Below are 14352 nucleotides of genomic sequence, written 5' to 3' on the forward strand. Positions count from 1 at the left end.
ATTTTATATGGGATAGTTCAATATACATTGAAAATTTATGCTGTTGTTTTGTCTATTTCTTTGTCATGTGAGTGCATTGAAAGTACTTGAAAACACGGAAAACCCATGAGCTCCGGGGGGCTATGCCCCCCTTGTCCCCCCACCAGGGCACTGCCCTGGACCTAGCTGGGTGCCAGCGGCCCCCAGACCCCCGGCTAAATTTTCAGATAATTTCACTTTGGTCAAATCACATCCGTGTAGTTTGTGTCCCACCTACACACCCGACGTCATTCGCTCAGAATTCATACAACCGCGGTCTACTTTACCATTGAAAAACTTGATGATGTCAGTGAAGTCCATGTTGTTCTCCAGAATGATATCCCTGTACATTTCCACCAGCGCAAGTGCGATGAAAAGCACAAAATGCTCAGAGGTGGTGTACGCCGCTGCCCAGATGGTCTCCCACACAGAGAAAACGTCGTCATACACCATTTCTGGATTGAAAAAAAACAAACAAAAAAAAAACGTCTGGTTAGCTCAAGAAGGATCCCGTGCAATGTTATTGTTACCTCTTTTAAAGTCAAGTAGGAACCATCGATAACAGAAGTAGAAGTGGGTGTAGTCTCCATTCTGCTGCATCAACTCAAACAGCTCAGAGTCCAGGATCTAGAGTGGAAAAACAAATGAGCACAAACCCTGCATCTTCATAATTAGTGTTAATTTCGTCAACGAAAACTAAACAAAAACAATTTCGTCAACTGAAGGCATTATTTGATTACTTCAGTGTAATCTTTTGCGTGTTCAAATAAATTACAGAATTGAGATCGTATGAAAAAGTTCCCTTAAGGAGTTTATTTAAGAGCTCTTAAAGACACAGGAAGAATGGCTTACATTCGAAGGTGATGTTTAAGCCTCAAGTGTGTGACGAATATGAAAACATACAGATGCTTTATACTTGAAAAAAGAATACTCCCGCCCTTAGGCTTAACAAAGAAGTAGTGTTCTTAATAAGCGGACATGATGATACTGATACGATCATCTCAGCTCCCCACCAGGCTCCAAGAAATTATGTAGACAGGCTTTGACCTTGGACCTTCAGTTTTTACGACCAAATGACTAATTACATGAGAACTTAACCACCTTTAAAACATACACATTCTTATCTCAAGAGCCTGGAAGGGAGTGAAAAGTTCCAATATATTTCACAACAACATTATCACAGTGTTATTCATTTACCTACACAGTTATATGGCATCTATATACTTATAAGTAAATTCATAAACAGTGAAAATATAAATTGAAAATGTTAAATGTCAACACAACACACATTTTTTTTTACCGGACTAAAGCCCTCATTAATAACCAATAACTGGACTAAATCAGTATGTGCTTTCATCGAAAATGAAAACATCAAAAATGTTCTTCGCTTAATAAAAACTGGACTAAAATATATGGATATTTTAGTACATGCGCAAATTATATGATTGTCTGCAGCTAGCGAGTGCAACATGCACAAACACATGGGACAGGCTGAAGGTGAATTTAGGGTGAAAGGTAAAAAAAAATAAAATAAGGAAGTAAATTATAGTTGTAACATTATTCCAATAGCTATAACGTTCCAACAATAGCATTAATTTGACCGCTAACTAATGCTGGCTAACTTACTAGCTCATAGCATGGCGCCATTAATATGAATCCGACCGCTAACTAATGCTGGCTAACTTGCTAGCTCATAGCATGGAGCCATTAATATTAATCCGACCCCTAACTAATGCTGGCTAACTTGCTAGCCTATAGCATGGAGCCATTAATATTAATCTGACCGCTAACTAATGCTGGCTAACTTGCTAGCTCATAGCATGGAGCCATTAATATTAATCCGACCGCTAACTAATGCTGGCTAACTTGCTAGCTCATAACATGGAGCCATTAATATTAATCCGACCGCTAACTAATGCTGGCTAACTTGCTAGCTCATAGCATGGCGCCATTAATATTAATCCGACCGCTAACTAATGCTGGCTAACTTGCTAGCTCATAGCATAGAGCTATAAATTTTAGGGTGACCATATTCCCATTTACAAAAAAAAGAGGACACTTGCCCCGGCCTTGAAATTGTGGTACCAGTCGTAGTTACAGTGTACTTCACCTACTATTATTATTATACACAATGCCAACCGGACAATTTCATGAATTTATAAAAAAAAAAAAAACGATCTGTCCAAAAGAGGACACATTTGGTCACCCTACCATAGTAGCCACTTGTTGATATATTGTAATTGTGTGTGATGTTGTTTTTCGTCAAAAATGATGAGAGAAAATTTGATGTGAAATAATTTTTAATCTGAAATGTTCAACATTATCTGCTGATTTAAAAATACAGGGGTCAAACGATTGTCCAGACTAAAACTCGACTAATTCGTTGACAGTTTTTGTTGACTAAAACTAGATGAATAAAATGATGTTTTCTTAGACCAAAATGCTAGATTTATAGCCGACTAAAAATTGACTAAATAAAATTGGGATGAGGTTGACTAACTATGATAAAAACTAACAAGCATGATTGAAACCGGACTAAAAACTGAGACAAAATTTTAAAATGGCGGGCAAAATGAACACTCACCTGAATGAGCGAGCGCATGTTGGCAAAGTGAGAATCCATAGCGCCCCCGTGAGGGAAGTTCTGGTTCATCCTTTTCATCAGTTCCGTGAAGCAGCTGAACGCCATCACCTCTAGTTCAACCAAATGAACAAGTTGTTCAAGAATGTAGCCGTAAACACTTGTAGGACTTTCAACTCGATTCTCACGGCCAAACGACGAAACACTGACCATCGTCCAGAATAACCAGCAGGGGCGCCAGTAAGTCGCACATGCCCTGGACGTAACCCGTGTCCAGGTGCTGCCACACGTAGCTACGAAACGCATCACAACAGCCCAACCAATGAAGACAAGTACGTCCCATTGCGAGGGTTCCGTTTGTCTCGGTTACCTGCACATGATATTCCTCAGCTTGTTCAGGTTTTCGGGAGTGAAGTACAAGTAAGTGCGATCGCATCGTCTGACGTCCTTGTCGATGCGGTGCAAGTTGATCAGATACATGTCCAGGGTTTCTTGCTGCCAACGGGATAAAAAAGGTCAGCGGGTTTAGTTGAATAGTTGAAATACAAAAGGAATTCTCCGTCAGGTATTTTTTCAGGATGCCCATATTTCTCTTCGAAGCAAGCACAGGGGGCGATCTTCACTCCCTCGCCAGGTAATTTTGCCCCAAAACAAAAGGAAATACACATCGCTGTCTGCTACTACATAAGTCAGAGACGCCTCATTCACTTCGACTGATTGTCAGCAAAACCGAAGTTTTTGGACGTTGTTCCTGTCAAGCAGGGTAAGAATGAATTTATATTACCTCATAGTTTCAATGTTTTGTCGGCATTAATAGTAAATAGTCAACAAACGCGTGGACGGTGTTGAGGGTCTTTTGCCCAGATTTAGTTATAACTGTTTAGATTTAGTCATAACTGTTTTCATTTCCTCAGTAGAGCTTGGTGAGTGTATTGAATGAGGTCTGGGGAGGGGGCCTTGTCTGTTTCCACATCAATGGGCCAGTGTCTGGGGTTGAACTCAATGTGTATTGGATGATATGCTGTAAAAGTGTAAAAAGTCTTATCTGCTTGGGGGTTTGGAATACTGCTTTTCAAGATAGTATAAGAATGCTGTGAGTCCGCTGTAACTACACACTGGCGAGAGGAACTGCAGCCATTTGTCTGTAAACTTGCTTGTGTCCAGAATATTCTGTAAAATAAATCCTTCGAAGGACCTGTTCACCGATCTCCAGTCTGTATTCAGAAAATCAGGATTCTCTCTACCCGAACGACAACGAACACGCGGAAGACAAAGATAGTCTTCTAACAACGGTTAGCTACCCGGAGCTGTCGTTAGCCTTTGGCTAACATTACCTTAGTGCAGACACTTTTTGGGAGGGATTCAACTGGTCGTGTGGTCTTCCACAAAGTTTGATACAGCGCAGACATTCTTCGTAGTTGTTTGAGGGTAGGGAAGGGAATAAACCAGACACGGTTATCTTTTTTACACAAGCCGTGACTACAGCAGGACGCCGGTTAGTCGATTGGGATAACGGTTAGCACTTTTGGATAACCACGCAACGCATCACCGTGCGCTAGATTGCTAGATTTGTCCACAGTGAAACTCACGTGCCGACGCAGACATGACGTCTTGCGTCTTGATTAGTTTACTAGGTTATGCAGGCGTTTACAGTTTACAGTAAAGTCAATCAATAGCTGACTTACGGAGTACATTCGTTGAGCTGAGGATTCTTTTTGTTTGGACTCAGCTACCGCCTCAGCAGACTCGTTTCCCACATCAGGCTCGTCTTCAGACAGCCCCAGGTCGGTGTCCTCAGGACTGGTGTTGCAACCGGTGTCCGGAGTTGGACTTATGACGAGGTCCTCACGTTCCAGCTTGGCTCTAAGAGCTGGACGCGCGGGCGGGGCCGCGAGGACCGTCAAGGGCCTTGTGTTCAGTCCCTCGAAGTTCAGGCAGGCCACCCCGGCAGGAATGTCCTCCATCTCCAGGGCGGAGTGTGAGTCATCAGAGTCCGGGGAATGCCGGGTATGGGACGAGAGAGAGAGGCTCCCGCGGGATGCCGACTGGAGAGCGTCAAGTACTTGTCTGACTGGTGAGTGGGACATGCCGGACACATTTCTGGCTTCAGACGGGCCCGGATCTGCCGACTCTGCGTTGTGGACTTCTAAGAGACACGCAGCCAACAATTGCGAGCGCAGGTTGTCAAATATTTCTGCTTTTTCAGAACTTTCTGGATCGCTCCCGATTGTTGCGTCATCGCTTCTTTCTGACGAATCCTTTTCTTGATCTTCTCTATTTTGTGCTTGAAGAGTTTGACCGAGTGGTGGCGCTTGGAAATACTCATTCTGAATCTCTGTTTCCAGCCTAATGACATTAGTATTGTCCAGTGGAGCTCTTAGGTCAATGATTGCATTTACAATATTTGTGTTTTCCAGTTTCTCCTCAGCTTCTGAGGGCTCAATAATCTCAGCGGCTTCATTTCCCTCCATCTTTCCACCACCCAAGAGGCTGCTGTCCTTTGGTCCTGACTCAAGTACCTTGACCGTGTCTGGCAGAGATTCAGCTATAGATTTCTCACACAAGATGTCCGAAGCCTTCGCCAACTGTTGGGAGGATGCAGGTGGAATATCGGGCTCCGTCAAAAGAAGGTAGCTGTCGCAAGATGCCGGTGCTTCCGACATATCTGTACAAGAGAGGTTGCTGGACCCAGACGGACCATCTGAGGTGTCCTTGACTGGACTATTGTGCTTTATTTGATCTTCTTCAGGTCTCGCCTCCATGGGATCTACAGTATCAACTGATGCAAACACCTACGAACGCAAGAAAGGTAAGTGATGAAAGAAAAACGGGTCAAGATGCTGCATTTGAATCTTACCGGCGCACTACTGCTGGAGTCGCTCTGTGACCGCGTGTTCTGCGGATCAGAGCTGCTGCTGAGCGATGACTGGAGTGTTACAACGACAAAAAAGCAGAACCGTGCGTCAGAAAAGTAAGGCCAGTGAAGTTCCTCTTTGCCACATGTACGCTTATCAAGCCAATTTACATCTGTGCTCGAGTCCTGCTCCGCCACCGGTCCTCGCTCAACACCGGTGCCGGACAAACACCTGGCAAGGGCTTCCGCGTGTTTCTCCCGCTCCCTTTGTTGCACGATGGCCTCACAGCCTCGCCACTCCTTCATGGTCTGCTCGTACATGAGGCGCATCTGCTCGTCAATCTGAAGCACGGACAAACCAATGTTTTAAAATCATCAGCGTCCACAACATTTTGAAAGACAAAACATGTACAAATACCTCCAGCCTGCACTTTTCAGTCATGGTGAACCGGTAGTGTCCCAACAGGAAGGGCCAGACCTCCTTGCGCAGTGAAGGTGTCACGCCTCCAAAATAGACCAGCCGGTGTATCTCAAGCTCCTCATAGGCCTGAAAATTAGTTCCATTGATTCAAACTGGAAGGCGCGACTACTGAAAATTGGGTGGAGTTACTGAAGCAGGGTCACATTTTTGTGTAACTCTTACAGAGCCGTCCTGGAGCAACTTGGTCCAGACGTCGGCAGAGAGACCTCCCTGGGCATCCGAGGGCACATCAGGAAAGACTATAGTAGTGTTGACCAGAGCAGAGAGGTGGGTGCGAACTGTGGACAGGTGACGGCAGTACGCCAGCCCTGGATTGGAGAGGAAAAACTTTTCAGACAACTGTTGTAGTCAATGAAAGATTGGAGTGGAATTTGCACCCACATCCGTAGAATGCACGGGAGATGATCTGGTACTTCATGGTGTCACAGAGGAGCTTCAGAGGAGCCCTGGTGAAGTAGATTTCAAGAGATCCATAACAAGATCTTTATGTGGTTAAGAGGCACTGGTCGTACCTTTCCTGACTGCAGCCGCTTGGCAGAGAGCTATCGGATGATCCGGTCTGCGAGCAGGAAGAGCCAGAGGACTTCCTGGGTGTCGGTTGCCACATGTTCATTCCCTGGTCCATCAGCTCTAAAGGCACTGAACAGAACGAGAGACCCCCCCCAAAACCATCATTTCCAGAGTAGACAGATTTCTAACAAAAGATACAAACTCAAATGCCTCGTAATTTAGCGTCCATCAGTCTGTTAGTGGTTTCCCTCCTCCAACACACCAGCAAACTCTGAAGAAGCCTGATAAATCTTGGTCATTTGAATCATCTTATTCTTTTTAACTCATTTGCTCCCAAAAACGCATAGATACATTCTATTTTAAATATTACCAGTGTCCCAAAGACATATTTATACGTTTGTTTTTGTTTTTTTAATGCTAGAGCATACAGAAGGCTTTGATGCAGCCTCTGAACTGAAGAAGCAATAAAAGTTATTACAAAAACGGCCAGCAGGTGACAGCAGAGTATAAGAGATCAACCTAGTCCATGTTGTGAGTAATGATGAAACTTAGCTACATTCTAATGCTAATTGCAAAACGGAAACAGATAGAAATATACTTTTTTTTCCCTGATGAAAGAAGAGACTCTAATCTTTCTTTTGGTAGATTCCATGTTTTTATAGCAAATAGAACACAATATTTTGTGGGCCTTGCAAAATCAGTCAAAATCCAGTAAAACAGCTAGGAGTAAAGGGAGTTGCTTCAGTGAAAATGGCTGGGAGTGAGCGAGTTAAGGGTTCTGTAACAAGTCGGGGACAACCACTGCACCATGCGATTGAGTCTGAACACTTACTGAACTCCATTTGATTGCCAGGAAAGAGGATCCGAAACACGTAATCTGTTGCCTCATCGTCCTCTTTATCAGACACAGAGTCGCATGAGCTATGCGGGCTTCTCCGGCGCAATTTGGGGAAAACCTTTCCCTGTGATGGAAAACAAAACATGAAATCCATGCCAACACCATTACATAACCTCCAAGACCCAGTCACTAATGGGTGACTAACCTTTCCTCTCTGATTCCAAAGTGGTGGTTCCAGCTGGCCGTGAGGAAGAAGGCCCGTCTCCAGGCAGGTGAGAAACTGGAGCAGGTGGCCCCCTTTGGGGAAGTGCAAAGGGGGCCTTTGGATGCCGTCCTGGCTCACCAACACCAGGGTTCCACCGCTGTTCACTGGGAAGAAAGGTTTATTTAAAAAAAATAAAAATAAAAAAATAAAAAGAGAGCAATGATGATGACATGTCGAATCGGTAAAATTACCGAATGAACAATACTGAGCTCTAAAGAGAAAAAATAAAAAAATAAATAAAAAAATTAATTACCTTGCTGGTGACAGTGGAGATATACTATCTCCTCCAAACGAATTGTCATGGCGTAATCCCAGTAGACACTGTAGGGGAAGACAGGGGTGGGGGGGGGGGGTACTCACAATATTGTTAACAGGTTTGTCCTTATTAGACCAACTCACTGTTCGTCCTACCTCTTCTCAGAATCCAGTTCCCCCACATTGCCATTCATCAGCTGATTGGGCGTCCATTTGAGTGTCATCAACTCTCCCGACTGATGCAGCGAGAGGTAGCCCAGGATGGCCTCCATGTCGTCCCTCTGAAGACACACGGTAGCAATGTGCTAACTGCTAACTAAAAACGTAACCCATTCAAACACTCGGACCCGACATACTGGCTGCACCAGGACGTTGTTCTTGCCAAACAGCAGCGTGGCTCTGGAGTTTTGGTGCAGCGACTCCACATACTCCCTCGCCCACACCAGAGGACGATCGTCCATGCTGCCACTGGACTGCCTCTTTTGAATCTATGATGACAAAAAGGAGGATTACACACTTAAATCGGCACCCGCTCAAGGACTCACTAACCAGGGCGGGCCTCCTGGAGGGAGAGTCCTGTCGACAGCGGCCACTGTGGATGCGGTGCCTCTGTACCAGCTCGTCAGCTGACGGGTCTGTCCAGAAATGGTCGGCCGTCTTGACTTGGGTGTACTCCAAAGCGCAGGGACCGACTGGAAGGCGAGGTCAAAGAACATGTTATGGAAAATGTCTGTTGTCACCTAACAAATGAAAGTCAAGGCTACGCATGAGATATGGTATGCAAATAATATTTTTCTAAATCCGAACATTATGAACATGCTAATGCCTGGAACTGTCAAAATTATTCGATTAATCGACAGGTAATCGATTATCAAATTAATCGACAACTATTTTAATAATGGAGTAATAGTTTGGAGCCATTTTTTAATTTAAAATTGTCTAAATCCTCCGACTTCAGCACATAAACGGTAATTCTGTAGTCCCATGAAAGAAGACTGATTATCTTCTGAGTTTAATCAAAATAAAACATTTACAAACATCTGTTTTTACTTTGGAAAACAATGACCAGAGGTGGCAAATCCAGGTCCAGAAAGAAAAAACCCTGCCACAGTTTGGCTTTAGCCCCAGGTGCTAGCTAGCTAGCTCCCTAGCAGGTAAACGAGCACCACGGGAGCTAGCTAGCTAGCACTTGGGGCAAAAGCCAAACTGTGGTAGCAGGTGTGTATCAGGTAAACAAGCACCATGGGCGCTAGCTAGAGAGCTAGCTAGCTAGCTAGCACTTCGGGCTAAAGCCAAACTGTGGGATGCTAGCTCACTAGCTAGCTCCCTTGGTGCTCGTTTACCTGCTAGGGAGCTAGCTAGCTAGCTAGCATCAATAGTTAAAGCCAAACTGTGGCAGGGTTTTTAGTTTATTTCTGGACAATTCTAAAAAAACATTTGATAGTGTCGGCACTACTATACAGTAACGCCAACTCCAATTACCCAACAGCGATGCAAGAATTTGTCCATCCACAGGATCCATCAGGTGTGTATCAGGTAAACGAGCACCATGGGAGCTAGCTAGAGCTAGCTAGCTAGCTAGCACCTGGGGCTAAAGCCAAACTGTGGGATGCTAGCTCACTAGCTAGCTCCCTTGGTGCTCGTTTACCTGCTAGGGAGCTAGCTAGCTAGCATCAATAGTTAAAGCCAAACTGTGGCAGGGTTTTTAGTTTATTTCTGGACAATCCTAAAAAAATATATTTGATAGTGTCGGCACTACTATACAGTAACGCTAACTCCAATTACCCAACAGCGATGCAAGAATTTGTCCATCCACAGGATCCATCAGCATGGCTTCTTTCTCATAAAAAGTACTATAGTAAGAAATAAACGGATGGATCATTAATATGCGTTCTAGTTAGGCCTGACCAATATATACAGAAATGAAGCATCTAGACAAACCTGGAGTTCTCCACTAAATACAGGATGATCTTATCCAGGAGCTTCTCCAGCAGAGCCGTTCGGACCCATAAATGTTTGAGGGCCTGAGGCGGAAGGTTGTTCAACTTGGATTGCCGACTACGCTGGCTGCCCTGCGAGGAATTGTTCTGTTTGCTGGAAAGACATTGTTAAGATATCAGATCCAATTAAAAGCATAAAAAGGTCTTTTTTTTCTGAAGAAAAAAAACAGCATAAAAAGGTCAAGGTGTGTCATTACAGTGCAACATTTCCAGTAAATTGAAAAGCCAAACAAGTGCGTCCCACAGCACCTGTTTTCTATCAGTCGCTCCATCTCTTGGACCTTTTGGCACAGTTGCTCTGCGGGCGTGAAGCTTTTGGCTACTTTCATGAAGAGCGCTGCCACCTTGTTGCTGCACAGCAGTCCCGCGATGCGTCTCTTTAGCCCATGCAGCACGCACGCCTCCACTACAGCTACGCACACACATGGTCAAACACAAGTTCATCATCAATACAGTGGGTTGTATAAAAGTAAATGAAGTTACAAGCTCGGTCGTGGAACAAACGAGGTACGTGAAAAACGACGGACCAGGTGGAAGGAAAGCACAGGTGGCACAATGGAGCAAAACACTGTTGCTAGGATATCAGGGACGTGAATCACACACCTCACTCCTGGTTAGCATCAACACCTCTGAGGGGTGTCATCTGACTAGTACACAAAATTCTTATCTGGCCACCTTTGGCAAAACGCACCGTGGTTACCACCGTACATGTAAAAAGTGCTTGAACGCCATTTAAGTCATATGTCGTTAAACAAGCAGAGCTATTTTAATTAATTGTAATTAATTCAACCTAATAGAATATTCCTGAGGGGGTAAGAGCTCGTCGGGTGTGCGTATTTTCTAATAGATATTATCATGAGTTTTTTTTTTCATAGCCAATCCTGTGATGACAACATTTTACGCTGCCTTTATTAAATGGCGCCGACACAAAAATCTTGGCAATTCAAGCCCGTATGTTGATTTTGTTGCATTCGAAAAGACGTTGTATGACAACAAAGATTTTGAATAGGGATGCCCAATAATATCGGTGGCCGATAATTATCGGCAATTATCGACCAATTTAACTTTTTTTTTGGGGGGGGATAATTATCGACCAATTAATTTAACATCGTACAGATAAACCAGATAATAAAGAAATCCGCCGATAATAATAGACATGCCATGTTGGTCCATCTGTTGTGGTTGTGGCTCAATTTGAGGCCAGCTCCTCAACCCCTCCCCTCTCCAATGGCAGTGTCGCATATTTGTGACGTCATTATGCGTATTATAATAGGACTCGAAAGTATATTTGTATTCAAGTTAATTTTGCAAACATTTATCGGCTTATCGGTTATCAACATCGGCACTTTCTAAATTATTGGTTGAAAATAGCATTATCGTGCATCCCTAATTTTGAACATGTTCATTTGGAGTTTTCAGCCCCAACAAAAAAAGGAAAATTCATTCGTCAAAGCAGAACCAAAGAAATTCCAAGAAAATATGCAAATGTTCCTACCACAGAATGAAACGATGTGGCTGCTGTCGGCGTGCACAAATTTCCTGGTCACCGCCTCCTCCATGATCTGTTTCACCTGCGGGGAAAAAAAGCATCCGTGTTGCCTTCATGGCCTCTCGAATGTGCCGCTGCTGCTCCATCAAAAGAAGCACTTACGACTTCCGTTAGTGGGAACATCGTCTTCGATGTGGAGCAAAAGAAGTGACTTTATTCTGACCTTGACAAGCCCCTCGGGTTATAAACGCAGCGTTTTCATTCAACAAGTTGGATGATTCTGCCGTGAAAAGGCTCAACAGAACCCTCAAAGCATCCAAAATAATCAAGTGCTTTAATGAGGACTCTTTCCATTTCAGTGCAGTTCTTGCTATTTTGCCATTTTAAACGGGACTTTTGACCATGTCCACCATGAAACATAATATTACAGCATCAAAACAAGGTACTTATAGTAATAGTATAAGTAGAAGGGGTGTTAAAAAAAAAAAATCGGCGATATATCGCGATATTACAGCACGCAATTCTCGTATCGATTCAATATGCGGCCGAATCTATGTTTAAAGCCTTAATATTTTATTGCAATGTTGTTAGAGTGACTTTACTGATTAGTAGTGATGGGAAAATGAAGCTTCATGAACCTTCATGATGCACTTGCAATATTTTTTTTTTACTCCTATAGATGTTGCTCTTGGTTTAGAGATAATGGCGATGGAAATTGATTACATTCCCACTGCATCTTTAACCCAAGAGTGCCATCTAGAGGAGCCAAAAAAATATCACACGTGCTTCATGAAGCATCATTGTCTGTCTGTCTGTCTGTCTGTCTGGTTAGCTGTTTAGCTAGCTAGCTGGCACATTTAAAGCAAGAGTGCCATCTAGAGGAGCCCAAAAAATATCACACGTGCTTCATGAAGCTTCGTCTGTCTGTCTGTCTGGTTAGCTGTTCAGCTAGCTAGCTGGCACATTTAAACCAAGAAAGCTATCTAGAGGAGTTAAAAAAATATATCACAAGTGCTTCATGAAGCTTCAATTGTCTATCACTACTGATTAGTATTTTCAAAATTTTAAGAAAAGAAAAGAAAAATCACAATAGACTTACAGATTCATATCGCGATTAATCGATATCGAATCAAATCGCGACCAATGAATCGTGATACGGATCGAATCGCCAGGGACTAGGCAATGGAGTAGATGACACGGACTTCCGACTTCCGGGTTTTGCACCTAAGGGCCGTTTCTGGCCACGTTCCAACACTCGCCCCCCCCAACCGCGCGCTGTCGCCGATAAGGTGGAAGCGCAAGTACACACGTTGCAAACCGGAACCGGAAACAAAGCTGGTGTGTGAAAACCCGGAAGTCGGAAGTCCCGCCTCCTCCGTGGCATGAACCCCACACCCCTAATATTCTTTATTACGGTCTGTATGACTATTGCACTGCCTCCTGGTGGCCAAAACGGACACACCAGTTGGAGCAGCACAACGAATATCAGCATTAAATGATGGCGTACAAACTGTTAAATTCTCCACATTGTATACTATTCGTTATTAATCAGTGTCTATAAAGTACAATTACGCCCCCCCCAACAACAAAAAATATGAGTGTAGAGATAGATAGATACAACAGATGTATAATGTTCTGCAGATAAATAATGACAATAACGTAATTATTACAGTAGTTTATATAATTAAAAAATGTCTATTTAATCAAATGGCAAACTCAAAAACTGATAGAATGCAGTTAATCGTCCTCCAATGGCTCTAAATTCATAAACTGTATAGAAAATGCAAAGAAGCAGCCCCTCCTCGTGCGTATATTTGAGATGCAATGAGTCACAGGTGAGGGGGAAGTACCGAGCTTTCTCACTTGGGAATTAAAATAAAAAACAGGCAGTAAAAACAGCCATGTCTCCCCTTTCTCTCACATGACAGTCTGCTGTCGTTTCAATGCAAAAAACGATTGAAAACAGAAAAGGCACAATAATTGACATCGTAATGCAAGGCTGATGGAAAAATGGTGCGCGCGCTCGCACGCGCGCGTGCATCAGCACCATCGTCATCACCAGCATCATCACCATCATCATCACGGCTAAATACAGTGTACAATCCTTTTTAGCTTCTACGCCGATTAACGTGTGACTAAAACGCAAAATTAAGGCCATTGAAAAGCACAACGCACCTCTTTCTTCACACTGCGCAGCAATTTTTGACGAGTCTCCGCTTCTGTCACGGACAGACAAACAGGACTGCATGTGATGTGCATTTAGGCAATGATCATCTCGTTGCAAATTGATGATAAGAATAATCATCATCATCATCATCATCATCATAAGGCTTACCTCCCATGGCTGCAGGTTGCACGCACGCACGCACGGCTGCTGCTGCTGCCTTCTTGGAGGTCAACAACACGCCAACAAAATAAAGAAATAAATACAAAACAAACGTACTCCGTGTTCCTTTGCGACTAAATTAAACCTATGTGCTACCTCTCCGTCGACCAACACCCCTTTAAAGAAACAGTAGCCCCCACCAGTAACCTGTCGTGCAGGGGGGTGGGGGGTGGTGGGGTGGGGGGCTCTTACAGTAAAATGGTTGTAGGTTAACGTGTCGCAGGTGCTGCTTCATTAAGCAGAGTCGTTGCAATTATCCTAATGAAGAGGCGCGGAGATCGTGCCGTGCAACTTTAGCAAGGCAGCACAGCTTTTAGCATTTTGGGACTTTCTTGGCCAACCAGAGCCAGTGCAAGATGGTGATGGTTAAAAATGTGTCTTCAGAATACGGGTTCCCCATTTTGTAACTCAAACTCTGTCTCAAATAATATTTTCCCACCGAAATGAATGGAAATTACGTAATGAGTAATTTAATGAGGAAAATAGATTTAGGGATAGAACATTTGAGATACAAGCTCATGGAATGACCGAATCTACCAAAACACATGAAATACTCATTATAATTTAATTTATAGATTTAATTAATTATCAATCGCATTTTTCCTTGGTACGGTTCGACTAATAACTCGCAGGTTAAGTGGATGTCCAAGACGCGAGAAAGGAAGTGACCGAGGA

The 14352-nt window shown here is 43.6% G+C and overlaps 1 protein-coding gene across 4 annotated transcripts in view; it reads right to left on the reverse strand.

Annotated features, from left to right (window-relative positions):
* Window positions 1-14352, reverse strand: part of sgsm1b (small G protein signaling modulator 1b) — a 33883-nt gene that overhangs the window by 2043 nt on the left and 17488 nt on the right. For 2 of the 4 annotated variants that reach the window (XM_077586217.1, XM_077586216.1), the window contains 22 exons: window positions 11298-11373; window positions 10052-10214; window positions 9744-9896; window positions 9588-9655; window positions 8352-8494; window positions 8159-8290; window positions 7959-8083; window positions 7801-7868; window positions 7488-7651; window positions 7277-7406; window positions 6447-6573; window positions 6316-6380; window positions 6097-6242; window positions 5872-6000; window positions 5625-5795; window positions 5457-5525; window positions 4285-5391; window positions 2970-3094; window positions 2810-2892; window positions 2603-2712; window positions 549-645; window positions 306-473 (listed from right to left, as the gene is read on the reverse strand). In XM_077586217.1, coding sequence (XP_077442343.1) covers window positions 306-473; window positions 549-645; window positions 2603-2712; window positions 2810-2892; window positions 2970-3094; window positions 4285-5391; window positions 5457-5525; window positions 5625-5795; window positions 5872-6000; window positions 6097-6242; window positions 6316-6380; window positions 6447-6573; window positions 7277-7406; window positions 7488-7651; window positions 7801-7868; window positions 7959-8083; window positions 8159-8290; window positions 8352-8494; window positions 9588-9655; window positions 9744-9896; window positions 10052-10214; window positions 11298-11373 — 3619 coding nt within the window. Of the gene's footprint in view, window positions 1-305; window positions 474-548; window positions 646-2602; window positions 2713-2809; window positions 2893-2969; window positions 3095-4284; window positions 5392-5456; window positions 5526-5624; window positions 5796-5871; window positions 6001-6096; window positions 6243-6315; window positions 6381-6446; window positions 6574-7276; window positions 7407-7487; window positions 7652-7800; window positions 7869-7958; window positions 8084-8158; window positions 8291-8351; window positions 8495-9284; window positions 9347-9587; window positions 9656-9743; window positions 9897-10051; window positions 10215-11297; window positions 11374-13466; window positions 13511-13626 lie in introns of those variants that run through there. The other 2 variants (XM_077586213.1, XM_077586218.1) reach the window with 2 other exon arrangements.

This window comes from Vanacampus margaritifer, chromosome 14 (assembly GCF_051991255.1).
Source record: "Vanacampus margaritifer isolate UIUO_Vmar chromosome 14, RoL_Vmar_1.0, whole genome shotgun sequence".
Lineage (NCBI taxonomy): Eukaryota > Metazoa > Chordata > Actinopteri > Syngnathiformes > Syngnathidae > Vanacampus > Vanacampus margaritifer.